Source organism: Enhydra lutris, unplaced genomic scaffold (assembly GCF_002288905.1).
Source record: "Enhydra lutris kenyoni isolate GAN:26980312 unplaced genomic scaffold, ASM228890v2 scaffoldscaffold85, whole genome shotgun sequence".
NCBI lineage: Eukaryota > Metazoa > Chordata > Mammalia > Carnivora > Mustelidae > Enhydra > Enhydra lutris.
The window spans coordinates 8,172,831-8,193,893 of record NW_019154169.1 but is presented as its reverse complement, the minus strand read 5'-3'; the positions used below and the strand labels follow the sequence as shown (position 1 = coordinate 8,193,893).

At 54.7% G+C, this 21,063-nt stretch overlaps 2 protein-coding genes across 5 annotated transcripts; both read left to right on the top strand.

The window, feature by feature from the left end:
* Positions 1 to 620: 620 nt before the first annotated feature.
* Positions 621 to 11,823, top strand: LOC111161582 (fibrillarin). Its single transcript, XM_022525330.1, has 9 exons — positions 621 to 723; positions 6,553 to 6,702; positions 6,801 to 6,902; positions 6,991 to 7,085; positions 8,028 to 8,198; positions 9,240 to 9,372; positions 10,353 to 10,465; positions 11,439 to 11,584; positions 11,694 to 11,823. Exons 1-9 carry the CDS (start codon positions 714 to 716, stop codon positions 11,716 to 11,718), a joined length of 945 nt encoding a protein of 314 aa, XP_022381038.1. The 5' UTR covers positions 621 to 713; the 3' UTR covers positions 11,719 to 11,823.
* Positions 11,824 to 12,203: 380 nt separating this feature from the next.
* On the top strand, positions 12,204 to 20,611 carry LOC111161538 (dual specificity tyrosine phosphorylation regulated kinase 1B). 4 transcript variants are annotated; one of them, XM_022525270.1, is made up of 11 exons: positions 12,204 to 12,329; positions 14,318 to 14,482; positions 15,495 to 15,614; positions 15,722 to 15,910; positions 16,049 to 16,196; positions 17,260 to 17,546; positions 18,295 to 18,441; positions 18,529 to 18,669; positions 18,969 to 19,284; positions 19,673 to 19,779; positions 19,875 to 20,611. In XM_022525270.1, the coding sequence occupies exons 2-11, from the start codon at positions 14,420 to 14,422 to the stop codon at positions 20,244 to 20,246; spliced, it is 1,890 nt and encodes a 629-aa protein (XP_022380978.1). In that variant the 5' UTR covers positions 12,204 to 12,329; positions 14,318 to 14,419; the 3' UTR covers positions 20,247 to 20,611. The 4 variants fall into 4 exon arrangements, with proteins under 4 accessions (XP_022380978.1, XP_022380976.1, XP_022380975.1 ...); XM_022525268.1 differs by lacking the exon at positions 12,204 to 12,329 and having other exon boundaries at positions 13,047 to 14,482; positions 18,969 to 19,004; positions 19,089 to 19,284; XM_022525267.1 differs by lacking the exon at positions 12,204 to 12,329 and having other exon boundaries at positions 13,047 to 14,482.
* The last annotated feature ends 452 nt before the right edge of the window (positions 20,612 to 21,063 follow it).

The window sequence follows — 21,063 nt, the reverse complement described above, 5'->3', positions numbered from 1 at the left end:
GAGATGAGATGCCTGGGTGGCTCAGGTCATAATCCCAGGGCTCTGGGACTGAGCCCCACATCGGGCTCCCTGCTCAGCCAGGAGCCTGTTTCTTCCATTTCCTGTGCCGCTCCCCCTGCTTGCAAGTAAATACATAAAATCTTAAAGAAGAAGAAGAAGAAGAAGAAGAAGAAGAAAGAAAGAAAGAAAGAAAGGAAGGGAGGGAGGGAGGGAGAAAAAAAAGGAAGGGAGGAAAGAAGGAAAGAAGGGAGGAAGGGAAGGAGGGAGGAAGGCAGGAAGTGAGAAAGAGGGAAGTAAGGAAGGAAGAAAGGTAAAGAAGGAAAAGAAATAGAGAAGACGAGCAGAGGGCACAAGGCGTGCGAAGGCCTGCTGATGAGCCCCGATTACCCGAAGACTCACAACCGCGAAGGGGAAGCGGGAAGCGCGATCACCGTAGCGACCGCAGCGCAACCAGTGTAAGCAGCGCAAGCAGCGCGTAAAGACAGCGCCAAAGCGGCGGAGGGGGGCGGTGCCGTGCGAGGCTCACGAAGCCCCGCCCACAGCGCGCACAGGGGGCCGCGGACGCAGCCTGGGCTCCGAGGGGCGGGGTTGCGAAGATGCGTCACGCGCCGTACGACGCCGCGCGTGCGCTCCTTTCCACGTGCGAAAGCTCCAGACTCGTGTAGTCTGGGTCGCTCCAGAAGAGTCCTGAGCCGGGGAGCTGAGCTCTCGCCATGAAGCCAGGTGCAGGCCGGGGTTGGGGTCCTGGGTTAGGGGTCAGGGACTGGGGCCGGCGGGAATCGAAGCGCCAGACCGGCGTTGGAGGGGCGGGGCCTTGGCTTAGGGGCAAGGGCTCCGGTGTCTTGTGGGGTCGGGGTCCTGGTTCCGGTCTCCTGTGCCTAGGGGGTATTGGTTCCGCCCTGTGATGGTCGCCGAGCTTGGGGTTCGGGTTCCTGGTCTGGAGGTGTGTGACTGGCTTTGGGGGTTCCAGTCGTGAGTCGAGCATATTGGGCTTGAAATGGGGGGGTTCCTGAACTAGGATTCATCTCACTGAGGCCGTCATTAGGGGTCTTGGTTGTTGGGCTGGGGGTGGCAGTCGGGAGTGCTGACCCGGAGTCTGGATTCAGGCATCTGGGGGCTTGGATCTCAGGCCGTGGGATTTGGGGTTAATGTCTTGGTTCACAGGTGGAGAGTCTCGATTTGGGGTCGGGGAGAACTCCCGTTTGCTTCCTGTGTCCCCGCCGCAACGACCATCCATCCCCTTAGGTCCCGGGCCAGCTTCTCAGAGAGGGCCCAAGTGAGTGAGGAGTGCTGCTTTGACAGTGTGTGGCCTTCTGTGTCCCACTTTCCCGCTCTCTACTCTCCCGAGAGGCGGGTCTCTGAGGTTTGAGTGATCGTGATTCTCAACTCGGGTGAGATGAACCTTCACAAGCCCAAGATAGGCTTAGCTTGGGGTGGGGGGGGAAATAGAGGACTTGAGTGATTTTATTCATTTGATTTTCCCCGAGGTTCTCATGAACCCACCCCACCTCCGTGGTGGAAGATTGATGACAGTCCAGGCTTTGACAGTAGGAAGGTCTTCTTAGTTCATAAATTTCAGTGCTGGCTTTGTTTCTTAAGCTACTGTGTGACCTTGGGCAAGTGGCTTTGCCTCTCTGAGTCTCGGTTTTCTTGTCAGTAAAATGGTTTCTGGTTATAATTTAGCAAGATCGTGTTAAGAAAAAATAGCATATCATGGTAATCTTTTTGCAATATTTAAGTGTACAAATCGATGGGTTGTACACAGTAGCCTTACACGATGCCATATGTCAGGTCTTTTTTTTTTTTTTTTTTTTTTTAAGTTTTTTTTTTTTTTTTTGACAGAGAGAGATCACAAGTAGACAGAGAGGCAGGCAGAGAGAGAGAGAGAGAGAGAGAGGGAAGCAGGCTCCCTGCTGAGCAGAGAGCCCGATGCGGGACTCGATCCCAGGACCCTGAGATCATGACCTGAGCCGAAGGCAGCGGCTCAACCCACTGAGCCACCCAGGCGCCCCCATATGTCAGGTCTTAATAAAGCTGGGGGGAGAATAGCACAAGGCTTGACACATTGTGCTGTCTCTAATTGTTAGCTTTATTGTTCTTTTTTTTTTTTTTAAGATTTTTAATTTATTTATTTTGACAGAGAGAGATCACAAGTAGACAGAAAGGCAGGCGGCGGGGGGAGGGGGAAGCAGGCTCCCCGCTCGATCCCAGGACTCTGGGATCATGACTTGAGCCGAAGGCAGAGGCTTTAACCCATTGAGCCACCCAGGCGTCCCTTTATCGTTCTTCTTAAGAGGAGCAAAATTAGGATCTTTCTCCCTGGTGTCTTAGGTCTTTCTAAGTCAGGATGTACCCCTCCCCGCAACTTGCTCCACTAGAGTTTGAAGAAATCTTCCCACTGTGACCCAGAAGGTCTGTTTCCTAGTGCAGATCTTTGTTATCCCTTAATCTTTTCCCTCCATGTGTGGAGAGATGGGGTCATCTGGTGGAGGGGGCAGCTGGGTTTGTGGATCCTTGTATCCCCTGTGAAACTCCCTTTCTCTTCAGCATTTGGAGATCGGATAAAATGGTGTGGGGGGTGGGGTGCTGGACTGTGTATCTCCCATCAGACACTGGCATGCAGGCAGGCACCCTATAATCTGATTCCCCCCAGGAATGGAGGAGACACCTTCCTCCTAACCCTTCCCTCATTGTGTTAGGCTATGAAGTTGCAGAAGTTGTTAAGAGTCAGCTCTTCACCGGGGCGCCTGGGTGGCTCAGTGGGTTAAGCCTCTGCCTTCAGCTCAGGGCATGATCTCAGGGTCCTGGGATCGAGCCCCGCATTGGGCTCTCTGCTTAGCAGGGAGCCTGCTTCCCACCCCCCCCCCCCCCCCCCCCCCCCCCCCCCCCCCCCCTCCTCCCTCCTTTGGGGTGTTTGTAAAAAAAAAAAAAAAAATAAAAAAAAAAAAAAAAAAAAGGAGTCAGCTCTTTACAAAGGATTGAGTCTGGTTGAGAGAAGAAGCCTTGGGGAGATTTTGAGCAGGGACGTGAGGCAGTCTGATGGACGCATTTAGAAGGATCCTTCTGGCTTGTGTGTGTGTAAAGGATGTCAGGGGAGCAGAAGTGGAAGCGGGCGCATCAGTGGGAAGCTTGTTGCTGTGATCTGGGAGGTGACAGCCTTGGACCAGGATGGTAGTAGTGGATCCGCCTGATACACTGTCCCAGTTTGGAAATGTATTTTGAAGATAGAGCCTGCAGCTTGTATGTGGGTATAAGAGAGGGGTCAAGGAGCCCTCGGGGCTTGGGCATGTGTAACCTGAAGGATGGAGTGTCGGTTTTCTAAGCTGCGGAAGATTGTGGGAGGAGAGCAGGGTTTAAACCAGCGAACCTCCTCCTAAAACTCCTGGAAAAGCATGTGCGAATGTATAGTTTCCCTGAGGAGTGGGTGCTTTTAGTACATTTTTGTAAGCTCCCCAGGACCTGAAACGAATTAAGATACGTTTTGAGTATCTGGGCCTGAGAGTTGGCACCCGTGCCCCCATGCCCCCTGCCGTGGCCGCACTTCTCGGGTCTCTGTTACACAGGCCTGGGTTGAGTCTCTTAGGCCCAGTGGAGTCTCCCCTAAGAGGGAGGGCAAGGGGACTCTCCCTCCCTTCATTTGAACACTCCTATGCAAACTGTGTGCCAGGAGCTGTGTTGAGGGAAGTGCTTTGTGCGTATTAAGTCATTTATTCTTTGCAGCTCTGTGTGGTGGGTGCTGTGTTATCACCATATCTCTGTCTTACAGATGAAGTTCTGCAGGATTCCCATGAACCGTCCCTACTCTCTAGGGTCGGGAGTGGCAGCTCCATTGCCATGTATGGGACACATGAACTACTCGAGGGGAGGGGACCAGGGTTCTGGTCACCATGTCATCACCTGCTTCCTGAACAGAGAGGATGCTTTTTCCCCCTGAGGCAGAACGCAGGGGTGTAGGAGTCATCGGCACACAGCTCACTGAATGTTTATTGAGCCACTTGGTGCCAAGAGTCGTGCATGGTTCTGGGGATGCAGTATGATCAAAACAACTAAAACATCCTGGTCCCTTGGGGCCTTGATTCTGGTGCAGGAGTCAGGCAGTAATAAAGAGTGCCATGTGTGGTGACTGATAGGAAAAACAAGAAAGCTGGGTAAAGGTAGGCAGCCCAAAGGCCTTTCTGGAAGGAACGTTTCATCGGAGATCTGAGCGCAGTGAGCAAGTGGGTGAGCCTAGCAAATGTCTCCAGGACCCAGGCAGTGGGAACAGCAGGTATAAAAAGGTTTTGGGATGCCTGGGTGGCTCAGTTGGGTAAGCCGCTGCCTTCGGCTCAGGTCATGATCCCAGAATCCTGGGATTGAGTCCCACATAGGGCTCCTTCCTCAGCAGGGAGCCTGCTTCTCTCTCTGCCTCTGCCTGCCACTCTGCCTGCTCGTGCTCTCCCTCCCTCTCTTTCTCTCTCTGACAAATAAATAAAATCTTTTAAAAATAATAATTAGTTAATTAAAATTAAATAAATAAGTAAATAAAAATAAAAGTTTAGAAGCTGGAGAGGGAGTTTGAGGAGGAAGAGCACAAAGAGCCCGGCATAGAAGGAGAGAGGTCACAAAAGTCAGCGGGAGCCAGAGTTGGGGGGTGGTGGTTTTTCTTTGGACTACACATTTAAAATCACCTGGGGAGGGGTGCCTGGGTGGCTCAGTGGGTTAAACCTCTGCCTTCGGCTCAGGTCATGGTCCCAGGGTCTTGGGATCAAGCCCTGCATCGCCCGGGCTCTATGCTCAGTGGGGAGCCTGCTTCCCCCTCTCTCCCTCTGCCTGCCTCTCTGCCTACTTGTGATGTCCGTCAAATAAATAAATAAAATCTTTTAAAAATAAAAAAATAAAAAATAAAATCACCTGGGGAACTTTAAAAAGCCCTGTGCTCAGGCTCCTACACCAGACACCTAAACAGGATCTGTCCATTCCAGAGATTAGCCAAAGGTGAGAGTCACTGATTTCGGTCTTTGGAAGCCAGAGAAAGGAATTTTGGATGCATTTTCAATGTGACAGAAAACCACTGAAGGGATTTAGGCAGAAGGATGAAGAGATCTGATTTCGTGGTTTGGGAAAGGTCAATCCCTAGCTGCCGTGTGGACAGGAGACTCTAGAGGGCGGTAGGGAGTAAAGGTAGGCCAACTCTTTAGGAGTACCCAGACTTAACTTTTAACACTTAAATTAGTAATAACGATAAAAAGTTTTTCATTTTCATCTTTAAAAAAAGGTTTTTTTGAAGATTTTATTTATTTGAGAGAGAGTGCACAGGAGTTGGGGGGTGGGGTACTGAGAGCAGAGGGAGAAGCAGACTCCCCTTCCTAGCCTTCAAAGCAAGGAAGGAGCCTGATGCAGGGCTCTCAGGATCCCAGGACCCTGAGATCATGACCTGAGCTGAAGATAGCCACTTAACCTAACCGACTGAGCCACCCTGGCATTCCTATGTTTTCATTTTTAACGGCGTTATGAAACATGAAGCTTTCCTAGCGTGTGAACATAGTAATGCATCTTTACAAAAACTCTGGCAAGTTTACTATTGAATAGTTGACATCAAGTGAGATCATTTTAAAGCATCACCAATGTTCACACTATTATCTTATAACTCGTGGGATTTGCCGAACGTCCAGCGGAGCTTGGGACCCCGGCACAGAAAAGTCAGCTGTTGAATCTGTTAGCACCAGAATTCCATCTGCTTCCGCCATGGTTACGGGCTAGGTGAAGTGGACGGGTTTGCTCTGACCTGAAGTGATGAAAATCAAGTCTCCCTGAATCTTTTCCCTTCAACTTTCAGTCCTGTTGACAAGCCCTAAATTGTTTATACATTGTCACTCACCCATAAAGGACAATTCAATTTTTTTTTCTCGTTTTTTCCTCCCTGAGGTGGGAGAGACTTCTGCAGGTTTGTAAGCAGGGAATCCGGTAGCAGGAAAGACATCATGCCCACCTCCCCTCCAGACCCAAGTTCAGAGGGTGGGAGGGCATGGAAATGTTGTCAGGGTCTGGGGGCCCCTGCTGCCACAATGAGCTGCTTCACGCTAACACTGAAAATAGAGTGGATTCTGCAGATTTGCTATCTGACCCACAAAAGCAGAACTTTGACAGTAATCTCCATGTACCTAGGTGTTCCACCCCTACCCGAATCCCCACTATTTTGAGTTTTACATTATCATCCTCTTGCCTGGGGATGGCGGGGTGGGGGGGGTGGCTTGTGGGTTACAGCCTGACATTATTTCATTTTAGTTGTTGCTGAACTTTATAAGAGATACTATGTTGGATGTGGTTTTCTTCAACTTGCTTTTTCACTTAACTTATGACTCTTTACGATTTATTTACCTGTTGTGTGTAACTGTAGATCCTTGTGATTATTGACGATGAATATTCCCCAGTTTTATCTGCCGTTGGAACCTCTGGGTTAGCCCCTGATTTTTCTGCTGTTGGGGGTATCAGGGACCCCCTCCTGGTGGAATCGTGAGATGTAACTTCTCCAGCCTCATCTCACTCTGATTCCTCTTTCTGTTGCCATTACAGGTTTCAGCCCCCGTGGGGGCGGCTTCGGTGGCCGAGGGGGCTTCAGTGACCGCGGTGGTCGTGGTGGAGGCCGAGGAGGCTTTGGTGGGGGCAGAGGTCGGGGTGGCGGCTTTAGGGGCCGAGGCCGAGGAGGAGGAGGAGGACGAGGTGGTAAGTGACACACAATCAGGAGGCTTTGCCTGGGCTCGGGGTGCGGGGAGGGACGAGATCATGGGATCTCCCTCTCTCACGGCCTCCCTGCCTTGCAGGTGGAGGTTTCCAGTCTGGTGGCAACCGGGGCCGTGGTCGGGGAGGAAAAAGAGGAAACCAGTCGGGGAAGAATGTGATGGTGGAGCCTCATCGGCATGAAGGTGAGTGAGGCGGGCCGGGAGCTGCCGAAGGTGGGGTGTGGTGGGGTGCGGCCCAGGGTCTTCACCTTGTGCTGTTTTCCTCGCTTAGGTGTCTTCATTTGTCGAGGAAAGGAGGATGCCCTTGTCACCAAGAATCTGGTTCCTGGAGAATCAGTATATGGAGAGAAGAGAGTCTCTATTGCGGTGAGAGCAGTGGCCAGCGGTCTATTCTCCCTGTCCCCACCACGTCTTACACGTGCCAGCCAGGGGGATCATCGTAATCCAGAAGTCAGATCCCCACTTCTGTGGGTCCTGGGTCCTCAGTGTGGCCCAGAAGCCCTTGCACATCCCCCTCTCTCCCCTCTGACCATACGGACCTCCTCTCTCCTCCCTCTGCCTGGAGTACGGCTCTCCCAGCTGTGCGCGTGTGGCTGGTTCCCTTTCTCACAAGGCCACCTTACACCACCCGGTCTGTCAAAAGCAGCCCTCACTGCCCACCCTCCGCCCTGTTATCTCATGTCATTTTCTTTATGGCCAGGCACACTCTTACTCAGGGCCTTCTGCTGCCTTTCCTGCTGCCTCGAATGCGCTTTCCCAGATAACTTGCTTGGCCTGCAGCTCCTTCAGGTCTACTGCAAATGCCTCCTTTGGGGCTCTTGGCTGGCCACCCTGTCTCATCTTCCGCTGTTCCTCAACCCATTCCCCCTACTTCATTTCCTCTTTCCTGACTTGATCTTTGCCCTAGCAGCTGTCCCTGGCTACTGTACCATATGTGTTAGTTAGTTCCGTGTATACTTACTCCTTGAGGACAAGGGTCTTGGTCTCATTCAGTGTGCCTCCCTAGTGCCTGGCACAGGGTCTGGCCCACAGTCTGTGCTGGCACAGCGAATGTTTGGTGAATGAATGCACAGGTCTTGCTGTTAATGGATGTGATCTCTCGTCTCTCTGTTTATGGTCTGTCCCTGCCTCCTTCTACCTGAGTCGATAACCTCCATGAGAGGGCAGGCGCTGCAGCTGTCACGGTCACTAATGTGTACCTGTGTTTATCTCTTGAACAATGAACAAGCGCTCAGAGCCCTGGGGCAAAGGGCAGTGGGGTCTAGCAGAAAAGCCTGGCACTGACTTCCCCCACCTCTCCCGGCCTAGGAGGGAGATGACAAAATCGAGTACCGTGCCTGGAACCCCTTCCGCTCCAAGCTGGCAGCAGCAATCCTGGGCGGCGTGGACCAGATCCATATCAAGCCAGGGGCCAAGGTGCTCTACCTTGGGGCTGCATCAGGCACCACTGTCTCCCACGTCTCTGACATTGTAGGCCCGGTGAGTGAATGGGGGGAGAAGGAGGGGTGAGTAAGGGCAAATGGTGAGGTGGAAGGGAGGGAGAGGTGTGGCTTGGGGCTAGGCCCTTCCTGGAGAGCACCTATGGGAGAAAGAGCAGCTCCAAGCATCCGGTCTCCAAAGCCTCATTTAGTCTCACTCCTGAGTTCCTGGTCTGGAGGGAAGGGACATGGGTGTGGAGTAAGTGCAGTTAGAGGGGCCCAGGGTGGAGACGGTTGGAATTGTTTGCCCTCTTTCAAAATGTTTGTCCCCAAGTCTCGTCTTCTGGTTTCTCTTAAAAGAACAGATGTCAGTTTCTGGGCCTGCATTTCTGTGTCGCTGTGCAGGCTCCCTGGTTAGAGGACCCCAGCGCAGCTCACTTCAGGACCCCCCTGCTCCTCCGCATGACTTTTAGTGGTTAAAAACCCCAGGCTCAGATGTGGGCATTTAACAGTGAGGTGGCCTTCGGCAAGTTACGGAAACCCTCTGAGCCTCAGTTTACCCTCTGGAATATCAGGTTGCCTTGAAGCTAAAGGAGTGAATTCCTATAAAGTACTTAGAGCAGTCCCTGGCCCATTGTAAGCTGTTAGGACTTCATTGCTGTGCCCTGGCTTCATTTGAGGCCTGTATTGAGGGACTGGGCTCTCAGATCAAGTCAAGAGGGACCGAGTAACCGTTGGCAACAACAGTTGTCAAACGGCAGGATTTTGATTCAGGGATTTGAAGGGACGCTACATGCAGTGTTCATGCCCAAAAGTAGGTGTCCCATCTAAGAACTGGGATCAGTGTTGTTTTGTTTTGTTTTGTTTGTTTGGTTTTAAAGATTTTATTTATTTATTTGACACAGAGGGAGACAGCAAGAGAGGAAACACAGGCAGGGGAAGTGGGAGAGGGAGAAGCAGGCTTCCCACTGAGCAGGGAGCCTGATGGCGGGGCTCTATCCCAGGACCCTGGGATCATGACCTGAGCTGAAGGCAGACGCTTAACAACTGAGCCACCCAGATGCCCCTGGGACCAGTGTTTTTATTATTTGATTTATTTTAGGACGGTCTAGTCTATGCAGTCGAGTTCTCCCACCGCTCTGGCCGTGACCTCATTAACTTGGCCAAGAAGAGGACCAACATTATTCCTGTTATCGAGGATGCTCGGCACCCGCACAAGTACCGCATGCTCATCGGTGAGGGCTCTGGGGGTTGGCTCAGCTTGTGTAGGCCAGGCCACACCAGGGTTCCTGGAAGAGGTGGCCAGAGCCCCTATTGGAATGGAATCAGAGTGGATGAGCAGGCCTTCTGAGTCTGTTGGAATGAAGAGGGTGAGGGGAGCTGGGTGGGGTTGTGGAGCTTGGGTGTCGGGCACCCTCATACGTCCCGCCTCCCTCTAAAATATGGTACTTGGTATGCTGCACCTGGCTTACGTATAACAGCCCCCTTCAGAGGTCCTCCTCCTCATCACCTGGGGCGATCATAACCCAGAAAGGATAAACTGAGTGTGGTCTGGCCCAGAGGGACCCATTGTGACTGTTACTGTGTTTAAAAAAAATTGGAAGCATAATGTAAAACTGGAATTCCTTGTAAACCACCCTCAGAGGTAACCAATACGAGCAATGTTTTGTCCGCTTTCCCCAGTTTAAAAAAATCGGTTTTCATTATACCATGTTTTTATTCAGTCACATTGGCTTAAAAATAATACTTTGCATTCCTCTGGTTTTGAGTTGTTTTTCCCCCCCATGCATTCATACCATACCCTTTGTCCTGCAACGTATGTCACTTTTGACAGTCCCGCAGACACTTTTGCCTGTAAGTGCTCACCTTTACTTGCCTTTTTGATGACATGTCTGTCTCCCCTCCCCCCCCACCCCAAACCTGGGAGCGTCTCGAGGGCAGGGTCCAGGTTTGACTTGTCTTTGTGTCCCCCACACCCGGCCTAGGGCTGGCCACAGAGTAGGTGGCAATCGTGGTTCACAAGAGGAATGAGTGGATAGTGTGATTGGGTTTTGGACCCATCCTGGGAGCACAATGGAGGAAGGGGGATCGGTGGTGTGAAAAGAAACTGGGAGCAGGAAGACTCTGGCAGGAATCTGCTGGTGATGGGGCCTCATGGGAGGAGCTGGGAAGGTGGGGTGGTTCCAGCTTGTAACTGTCACTTCTTTCTCCCTAGCGATGGTGGATGTGATCTTTGCCGACGTGGCCCAGCCAGACCAGACCCGGATCGTAGCCCTGAATGCCCACACTTTCCTTCGAAACGGAGGACACTTCGTGATTTCTATTAAGGTGCGGGGCTGGGAGGAGTTTAAGACGGAGTGGTAGTACCTTCTTTGTAACTGCCAAGCAGCTACTCAAAAACAAGGGGCCCTCCATCCTCCTAATCCAGACAGTCTATTCCCAGACTCTATCCCTGTCCCCCCCAGCCCCTAGTCAAATAGCACATGATGGAAAATGTCTGCAAAACTAAAAGGCAAAGAATGGTCAAGTGCATGATCGTGGAGTTGACCATCTGAGTTTGAATTCCAGCTTGCACTGATTCTGAGCAAGTTACCTAACCTATGTGCCTGCCTGTTTCTTTATGTGTCAAGTAGAGGGATTAGTCATATCTCTTTTAGTGTTGATATAAGGATTAAATTTATCAATATATATGTAGTGTTTAGAATAGAGCCTGGTATAAAATTTTATTTATGTATTTATTTTTAAAATTTATTTATTTGAGGCAGCGAGCACAAGCAGGAGAGGGAGAGGGAGAAGCAGGCTCCCTTGCTGAGCAGGGAGCCCAATGCCAGGCTCTATCCCAAGACCCTGTAATCATGGCCTGAGTTGAAGGCAGATACTTAACCAACTGAGCCACCTAGGCGCCCCTAAAATAAACTTTAGGTGAATGCTAGATGCAATTTGAAAAATGTTTTATTTTGAAATAGGGATTTTCAGCCAGATTCACCATTCGTTAGCCTTTTGTTACATTTATTTTAGTATTCTCAGCATCATTATTATTGTTAAAGAAGAGGAAGTAAGAGGGGAAAAAAGAAAAAAAAAACCTGGGTATAAAATTAAAACACTGGCTTTAAGATAAATAGGTCTCTGTGTGAAGTCCAAACCAAATTGGAAAACTTCTCTAACGAAGTCTTTCCCTACATTTCCAAAACCTGAGTTTCACAGAGTTTCCAATGAAAACAAATACTGCTGGTTTAAAGAGCACAAAAATAGGGACAAGAGCCCAAAGCCTTGCTGCGAACTTAAAGTCTGTCTTCTGTAGGCCAACTGCATTGACTCCACGGCCTCTGCTGAGGCTGTGTTTGCCTCTGAAGTGAAGAAGATGCAGCAGGAGAACATGAAGCCCCAGGAGCAGCTGACCTTGGAGCCGTATGAGAGAGACCACGCCGTGGTGGTGGGTGTGTACAGGTGAGCAGGGGCAGGCAGCCCGCGCAGACAGAGCCCTGCAGGTCAGCGTTGGTGGGAGTGCCCCAGATGGTGACAAGCTCTGAAATCGCCTCTCTCCTTCCTCGCACAGGCCACCTCCCAAGGTGAAGAACTGAACCCCCGGCCATCTGGTTTGCCAAGAGATTATGTTGCTACTGTTTCACGTGTGTTTTTCTATTAAAAGACTCCTCCAGGCGCACCTGGGTGGCTCAGTCGCTTAAGCGTGGACCTCTTGATCTCAGCGCAGGTCTTGATACCGCGGTCGTGAGTTCAAGCGCAGCCTTCTTTAAAAATTCAACCGTCACCGCTGTGGGCTGAGCAGCGACCGCCATTCCACAGGGCGCGTGCGCCGTTCGCCAACTGGCGCGGGAGTGGGGGTGGGCAACTTCATCTGGTCGCTCGTGCGCATGCTCCTTTCTTGGCTGCCTTTTGCGCAGTCGTAACCCGGATTCTGACGCCTGGGCGGGGTTGATAGCATACTGTGCGTGTCGGCCGGTGAGCCTCGCTGCGCGCAGGCGCGGAGTGTTACCCTTGGTCACGTGGGGGAAGCGGAGTGGGGGCGGAGCCTGGGGTGGGGGGGCCGGTTTGTTGTGGTCGCCATTTTGCTGGTTGCATTACTGGGTAATCGGGGCCCTGGCTCGCCGCGTCCGCCGGATACCTTCAGCCAGTGGGCAGGTCTGAGCTCGGGCTTCCCGAGCAGCTTGAGTCCCCTTGCCCGCGCCCTCAGGTAACAACGCGGCTACAGGTGGGGCGGCACGAGCTCGCGGGAAGGGGGCAGTACAAACCCGCCCTGCCCGCGTCGCCGCCAGACTTAGCACGAGGCCGAGGGAGGAGAGCAGGGGCCGGCGGGCAGGTGCAGTGCAGGCCGTGCCTGACTATTCATAGTCGGATTCTTGGAAGGGGCCGAGCCCGAGGGAGCAGTTTTGGGAGGGCGACTGGGAGGGGGTAGCGGGACCCCGCTCCCGCCCTTTGTTTGGGCTCGGCTCCTCCGGCTGCATCGTCGTCGCCTAGCAACAGCCGTTCTGAGCTGCGATTGGTTGAGCTCTTGGCAGCAGCAACCAATGGCACGGTTGTTGCCATGGCAGGTGCGGACTGCCAAGCTCAGTCCGGCCCCGCCCGCCAGGGCTCCGCCGACCGGGGCGGGCCTCCAGGGTGGGGGGGCGGGACGCCTGGGTCCCCAGGGGCGGGTGGCTGTGCGGGGCGGGGCCGGCGGGGCGAGTGTTAACCCGCCCCTCCCCCGTCCACCTGCTTTCCCCCTTCCCCCGCGTGCCCCGGGCTGACCCTCGTTCCCTCTCCTCCCCGCCCCCGGCGGCGGCGGCGGCTGCTGTTGTCACCCACCGGGCCGCCTGTCCCGCTTGCCCTCCCCGCCGCGGGGCTTGCCGGGCCGGCCGGGCCGGGACAGGCGGCCGTCTCCTCTCTGCCGCCACCGCCGCCATGCTGGCCGCTCGCCCACCCCACTGGGGGCCCCACCGCGCCCCAGCCCCCCGTGGGCCCCGCGCCAACCCTGACACGGGTAGGGGGTGGGTGCTGGGAGAGACGGTCCTGCTGTGGGAGGGCCCCAGGGAAGAGGTTGTTTCGGGTGAGGGGCGGGGGAGCGCCAAGAGAGAGGAGGGATCCTGGAGTGGCAAGGCTTGGCATAGGAGAAAGGGATTGACATGGGAGAAGGCCTGTGGGGAGAGGATTTTGGTGTGGCAGGTACTCTGGGAGGGGAGAACTCTATGTGATATTTGGGGAATTTGGTTCTGGGGGCCTTCTAGGAATGGGCACAGTTGTGGATTGACTCTGATGTAGAGAAGAGTAACTGGAGAAAGGGCCCTGGTAGGAATATTGGATGGGGGAGGAGGGAAAGATCCAGTGTAGGGGAGAGAAGGGCGAGTGAAGAGACGCCTCCTCCTTGCTCCCATCAGGAGAAGTGAGCCTTGATTGGGAGGGGGAACCATGGATTAATATGGGGAAGATCCCTGATGTGGCACAGAGAAAGTACCTTGGGGGGGGCTGATGTGGGAGAAAATGGTATAGGGATGAGGTCTTGCATGGTATGGGGAGGGTCCCCTGGGAAGGAGGTGCCCTGATGCATGAGAATGTCATAGGGGTAGGATTCTTTTATATAAAGACAATCCTATGTAACAGGATAACCTTGGTGTGGTCCCCAGGACCCTGATGCGGTTTTAGGGGCCTGCAGAGGACTCTGCTATGGGTTTGGAGGGGACCCAGAGTTCTCTCATGTGGTTTGGGGGATCCTAGAGTTCTCTGGATTTAGGGATCTACTGGGAAGGGTAGATCTTGAAGTGCAGGGATCTTGTGTGAGGGGGCGCTGGGGAGGGCCACAAGCAAAAATGGGAACCAAAGAGTGAACCCTACTCCCTATACTGTCTGTGGTTTCTTTTTCTTCTCTTCCTCCCCCCGATTATTGGTGTCTTTCTGTCCTTTCCTTTCATGCCCTATATCCCTGCCTGGCTTTCAATCATCCCCGTTCATATGGTCCCCTTTTTGCGCCACCTATTTCATTTATTTGGTAATCATTTGTTGAGGGACTCTGCTGTGCGCCCCCCACCGCCCCACCCTCTCTTTCCCCTTTCTACATTGCCACCTGTTGTCCTTTTTCTCCTCTCCCTGTGTGTTGCCTTCTTTCTGATGTCCACCTCTTTCCCGCCTGGCCCTTTCCCACACGTCCCCTTGTTCCATGTTGTTCCCCTGCCTCCCGCCTACTCTCAGGTCTCAGCGGCGGTGGCAGCCGAGGTGCAGGATGCGAGAAGGCGCCCCCCCGGCCGGGCTCCCGCTCCAGGCCTCGCTCCCCTGCGGCCCTCTGAGCCCACCATGGCCGTTCCACCAGGCCATGGTCCCTTCTCTGGCTTCCCGGGGCCCCAGGAGCACACGCAGGTATGCGTTCAGCTGGCTCCTCACCTGCCTGGGGTAGGGGGAGGCTGGGGATAGAAGGGTCTTGGGGGTGAAAGATATTTTGGTTACCCAGATCAGCTTCCCGGGGGCAGGAAGGGCCCATCTGGAGTGGAAGAGAATAGAGGAGTTGCTGGCCGAATCTGTTTGGAGAGCCAGGGTTCAAATCCTGACATGGTGGTTAAATGTCTCAGGTTCTCCCTGCTTTAGTTTTCTGTTCTGTAAAGCAGAACCAAGAATAATACCTACCTCACAGGGTTGCTGCGAGGTTAAACAAGTTAATGAAATGCATGTAAAATGCAGAGAACGGTGCTTGGCACCTAGGAAGCACTCAATGAATGTTGACCAAGGGAAAAAAGGTCCAGAGTAAAAGACAGGCTGGCGGGGCGAAAGGTAGTGAAGTTTGAGCCAAAAGGATCTTGGAGCCAGCAGCATCTAAGGGTATAGAGTCAATATTCCAGGGTGGACACTATCAAGGCTCTGAACTGTAGGGCTTGAAGCTCGATGGAGTGGGAGGTCCAGGCTGCTGGATCCCAAAACACTGGGCAGAAACGTGCAGAGTTGGGGGTGAGGGATGGGGCGACCCCATGGGATGAGGGTAAAGCCTCATGGCAGCCCTCAAGATGGGACACCCAGAATGGATGGTCTCAGGTGAAGGACTGGGAAGGACAGCCCACATTTTCTATTTAATCTCTCCCACAGAGGTTCAGAAAGGAGTAAAGGTGTGGGGTGAAAGGTCAAGGGTAAACAGTTGATCATTCATTCACTCAGCAAATCTCTGATGACCACCCACTATGTGCCAGGCCCTGCTCCAGGCACTGCAGATACAGCAAGAACAAGACAGTCTCTGCCCTTGGGGAATTTCTATCTTGGTGGTTGTCACACAGGAACCAAGTAAATCTGTGTGTGGTAAAGATAACCCAGCCATCCAGAGGGTTCTCCCATGGTCTGAGGTGAAGGCCTATCCTCAGTGCCCACCCCCCAACCCGGCCCACAGGTATTGCCTGATGTGCGGCTGTTGCCACGGAGGCTGCCCCTGGCCTTCCGGGACGCGACCTCAGCCCCACTGCGCAAACTCTCCGTGGACCTCATCAAGACCTACAAGCACATCAATGAGGTGGGTGGGGGGCTAGGGAGCAGGGGACCTGGCTGGGGGCTGAAGGGTCCTGGCTGCCAGCGCAGGTCACTCAGCTGTCTTTATCTTCTGGCTGGCTGGCTGGGCAGGTATACTATGCGAAGAAGAAGCGGCGGGCCCAGCAGGCACCACCTCAGGACTCGAGTACCAAGAAGGAGAAGAAGGTCCTGAATCATGGTTATGATGACGACAACCACGACTACATTGTGCGCAGCGGCGAGCGCTGGCTGGAGCGCTACGAGATTGACTCACTCATCGGCAAAGGCTCCTTTGGCCAGGTGTGGGAGGCCCCCCTCTACCCTGGCCCTGGGATCGGGGCATCCACTGATGTTGACCCACAAAAGAGTGGTGCCCTGCTCTGTCCCACATCCCCTTCCCCCCATTTCCTCACTTTATGACATGCCCCGCCCCGGCAGGTGGTGAAAGCCTATGATCATCAGACCCAGGAGCTGGTGGCCATCAAGATCATCAAGAACAAAAAGGCCTTCCTGAACCAGGCCCAGATTGAGCTTCGGCTGCTGGAGCTGATGAACCAGCACGACACGGAAATGAAGTACTACATAGGTGAGGCCTGGGGCAGTGGTACTCCCAGTACGGAATGGGGCTGGTGTCTTTAGGGCAAGGGCTGGTCTGTAATTCCCTGATATCAGTGATTCTCCTGCCGCCTTCACGACTTTTGCCCTATGCCCATGATGGTGCCAGTCGGAGTTTATTGGGTGCTCGCCGCTGCAAGCCTATTGCAAGCACTTTTCATGAATTAACTGGTTTCAGTCTGACCACGGCCCTGGGGGGAAGGGGCATCTTGGCCCGCAGCTTGGAGAAGAGGACAGGCATGTAGATGCTATCACTTGGATAAGGTCACAACGTTTGTACTCCAGGGCTGTAATCTCACCAGGTAGTGGGCTCCAGCACCTGTCCTCTTAACATCTATGTCAGTCTTTTTCCTCTTTCCCATACTCATTGATTGCTCTTAGAAAAAGCAAGCGCATTGAAAGAGTGTGTTTCCTTAAATACACATCCTTACCCTAAATGGAAAGCCAGTATCCGCTGCACAAAAATAAACAGAACTGAGACTAAAACAATGGTAGAAAATTAAGTGAGGAAATGTAGAAGGGCATTAAAGATCCATTGGCACCAAAAGGAAACGTTCTCTTTGGTTTATCAGAAAGTTTGACAAGATGGGGCGCCTGGGTGGCTCAGTGGGTTAAGCCTCTGCCTTCAGCTCAGGTCATGATCTCAGGGTCCTGTGATCGAGGCCCACATCGGGCTCTCTGCTCGGCAGGGAGCCTGCTTCTCCTTCTCTCTCTGCCTCTCTGCCTACTTGTGATCACTCTCTGTGTCAAATAAAATCTTAAAAAAAAAAAAAAGTTTGACAAGAGACTTGAAGAGAATGAACTTGTCTTTATCACGGAAATCATTCTCTTGATGTGACTCAAGTTCTAGACCATATAAAAACGACCTGACTAGCCGCCGCTTCCTGTGGGCACCCCACAGTTTGGCCAGAGCTGCAGAAGCAGAATCCCCGATCAGCTTCCGGCCTCTCTTATTACTTTGTGCCCCGGGCCGCCTCTGGCCCTCTCTGAGCCTCAGCTCCTCCGTCGGTCCCTGTCCACCCCCTTGCCCACAGTGCACCTGAAGCGGCACTTCATGTTCCGGAACCACCTGTGCCTGGTGTTCGAGCTGCTTTCCTACAACCTGTACGACCTCCTGCGCAACACGCACTTCCGCGGCGTCTCGCTGAACTTGACGCGGAAGCTGGCGCAGCAGCTCTGCACAGCGCTGCTCTTCCTGGCCACGCCCGAGCTCAGCATCATTCACTGCGACCTCAAGCCAGAGAACATCCTGCTCTGCAACCCCAAGCGCAGCGCTATCAAGATCGTGGACTTTGGCAGCTCCTGCCAGCTTGGCCAGCGGGTGCGGCACAGGGCGGGGCGGGATGGTGTGGGGGCGGGGCTCCCGGTGTGGGTGTGGTCCGGGCGGGGCGGGGCCAGCTGGTGACTGGCGTCCGAGGGGCGGGGCGGGGGTTGTATGGTGCTGCCCGACGTGGCCGGTGCTTGAAGGATAGTATTGGGACGGGGTGTTTGCGGCACAGAGTCGTTAAGGCCAGTGAATGGGAGAGGTAAAGGAGAGGGCCGCAGGGTATAGTACCCAGTAGGAAAGAAAGAGAGAAGCCCGAGGAGACAGGGCCAGCTTTGGGCCGTTGGAGGGGGCAGGGTGGAGTCGGTTTGGTAAGCCAGGAGTGGCACTTGGATAAGTTTGCTGACCCTGTGCTTTTAATGCTATGGAGGAAGTGTGGGGCGGGTGCTTTAGTTTTGCAGCGTCGTGTGAACAGGCATTTGAGATGGCTTGGAAAGGGTCTGGATTGGGTGGGTGGCAAGGGCCTTGGGCTCATGCACTGCTGACCTTCGATAACCAAGAGAGGTTCAGGGTCAGGCTTTGGGATGGAGATCTGGGTCAGACTAGGCCACCAGAGACTTCTGAGGCTGATGAATTAAATGATGGTGGTGGCTCCTGGAAGGTGGGTGCTGATAACCTCAAGGTTTGGAGCCCCTATTCTCCGTTTTCATGGAAGGAAGCTTATCTTAGCCTTGGGTATGTCAGCAGCGCCATTCGAGGAGGCTGGGACCTCTGACTGTGGCTCTCTAACCTGCTTCACCCCCAGATCTATCAGTACATCCAGAGCCGCTTCTACCGGTCGCCTGAGGTGCTCCTGGGTACACCCTATGACCTGGCCATTGACATGTGGTCCCTGGGCTGCATTCTGGTGGAGATGCACACCGGAGAGCCCCTCTTCAGTGGCTCCAATGAGGTGTGCTCCCGGGGAGGGGGGTGTGCTGGAGGGGGCAGAGGCCCGGCTGGGCTGGCCTGCTAACCCTGACTGCCCACCTGCTCACAGGTGGACCAGATGAACCGGATAGTGGAGGTGCTGGGCATCCCACCAGCCCCCATGCTGGACCAGGCACCCAAGGCTCGCAAGTACTTTGAACGGCTGCCTGGGGGTGGCTGGACCCTACGAAGGACAAAGGAACTCAGGAAGGTGCGGCCCCTGCCCCGTGCCGCTCCTCCCACCCTGGTGGCCCCTCACTCTCTCACACTTGGGGCTTCCTTTCTCCCTGCTTCCTCTCCCTTGTGTCTTTCCCTTCCTTCCTCTCCCCCTTGTCTGTCCTTTTCCTTCGTCCCAGTCCAACCCATCTCTCCTAACCACCCCACAACTCTTCTTAGCTTCTTTCCTTCCACTTTCTCTCTTGTGCCTCTGTTTCCCCGTGTGTGTCTCCCTGCCCCTCCTGCCCACTGACGGCCACTCTCTTGCCCCCCCTCCCACCCCCTCCCTGCCAGGATTACCAGGGCCCCGGGACACGGCGGCTGCAGGAGGTGCTGGGCGTGCAGACGGGCGGGCCCGGGGGCCGGCGGGCGGGGGAGCCGGGCCACAGCCCCGCCGACTACCTCCGCTTCCAGGACCTGGTGCTGCGCATGCTGGAATATGAGCCCGCCGCCCGCATCAGCCCACTGGGGGCTCTGCAGCACGGCTTCTTCCGCCGCACGGCTGATGAGGCCACCAACACGGGCCCGGCAGGCAGCAGTGCCTCCACCTCGCCCGCACCCCTTGACACCTGTCCCTCCTCCAGCACCGCCAGCTCCATCTCCAGCTCTGGTGGGTGCCCGGTGCCAGTGGGGCCGAACAGGGAAGGGAGGGAGGGTGGGTAGCTCTGGTTTGGCCTGACCTGGGGGACCTTGCCCCCCTGGGCCTTCACCTAGAGCTGTGAAGCTGCGCCACCCTGAATTTGAGAATGGGTGGGGCAAAGAGGGCTCTGACCTGGTCTCTGAAATTGAGCTTGAGCTCACACCTCTAAAACTGCTTCTGACTCTGATACCCGGAAGTGAGCTCTGACTGTAATCTGAAAATTGTGCCCCATCCTTCAAATAGGCTCTGGTCCCAAGTCCTGGGCCTGGGTCACAAACCAGACTCAGCCACCAAAAGACCCTACCACCACCTCTCCTCACTTAAGGTTTCTCCTCATTTTCTCCCCTGGCACTTCCAGGAGGCTCCAGTGGCTCCTCCAGTGACAACCGGACCTACCGATACAGCAACCGATATTGTGGGGGCCCTGGGCCCCCCATCACTGACTGTGAGATGAACAGCCCCCAGGTACTGGGGGCCTTGGGGACTTGGAAGTTGGTAGTGGGGTATCTGGGACTTTAAGACCTGGGTCTCCATCACCCACTGTTCCTTTGCTCCTTTAGGTCCCACCCTCCCAGCCGCTGCGCCCCTGGGCAGGGGGTGATGTGCCCCACAAGACACATCAAGCCCCTGCCTCCGCCTCGTCACTGCCAGGGGCCGGGGCCCAGTTATCCCCACAACCCCGATGCCTTGGCCGTCCCCCATCACCAACCTCACCACCACCCCCGGAGCTGATGGATGTGAGCCTGGTGGGCGGCCCTCCAGACTGCTCCCCACCTCACCCAGCGCCTGCCCCCCAGCACCCGGCTGCCTCAGCCCTCCGGACTCGGATGACAGGAGGTCGTCCACCCCTCCCACCCCCTGATAACCCTGCCACTCTGGGGCCTCGCTTGGGCCTCCGTGGTGTACCCCAGAGCACGGCAGCCAGCTCATGACCCAGCCCCCTCCCTGGGGCCCCTCCTGAAGCCATACCCCCCATCTGGGGGCCCTGGGCTCCCATCCTCATCTCTCCCCTTGACTGGAATTGCTGCTACCCAGCTGGGGTGGGTGAGGCCTGCACTGATTGGGGCCTGGGGCAGGGGGTCAAGGAGAGGGGTCTAGGCACACCCTCCCTGTAAGGACTGGACCCTTAGCCCCCTCTCCCCTCCCTTGTTTTCTATTTATTGTACCAAAGACAGTGGTGGTCCGGTGTCGGGGGGAGACCCCCTTCACCCTCGGGCCCTAGGAGGGGGTGGGGGCAGGTAGGGGGAGATGGCCTTGCTCCTCCTTGCTGTACCCCCCAGTAAAGAGCTTTCTCACATGCCTGCCTGAGCGTTTGCAGGGCCTCGGCTCTCTCACCGGGCCCTCAGAGGCGTGGTGGGGAATGGTGTTTGGGGAGGGGGTACCAGAAGAGCTTTGTCATGTGGGATGCGTCCCTGGGGAAGTTATGGCTGTTGGCGCAGACATGGGGCTGCAGGAGGTCCGGGGCTACGGAATCCTAGACAGAGATCCTGGATAGGATCCTAGCCCACGTTTGTCTTTTCCTTGGTAAACAGAGACCCTGAAAGAGTAAAGCCCAGTTCTGGCCTGTCTCTGGAAAACATCAGGATCTGCCCTAATAAGCCAGGGCTTCCACAGAGTCTGCAGGGGCGTGGCTCTTTATGCCAGGCAGGCATCTAGCAGGTGCTGAATGCATGTAGCATGCCTTATTGGTGCCATCTGGGGGATGGCAGGCAGACAGTGGGTACAGGCTTTACCCCCGCCGTCTGGTCT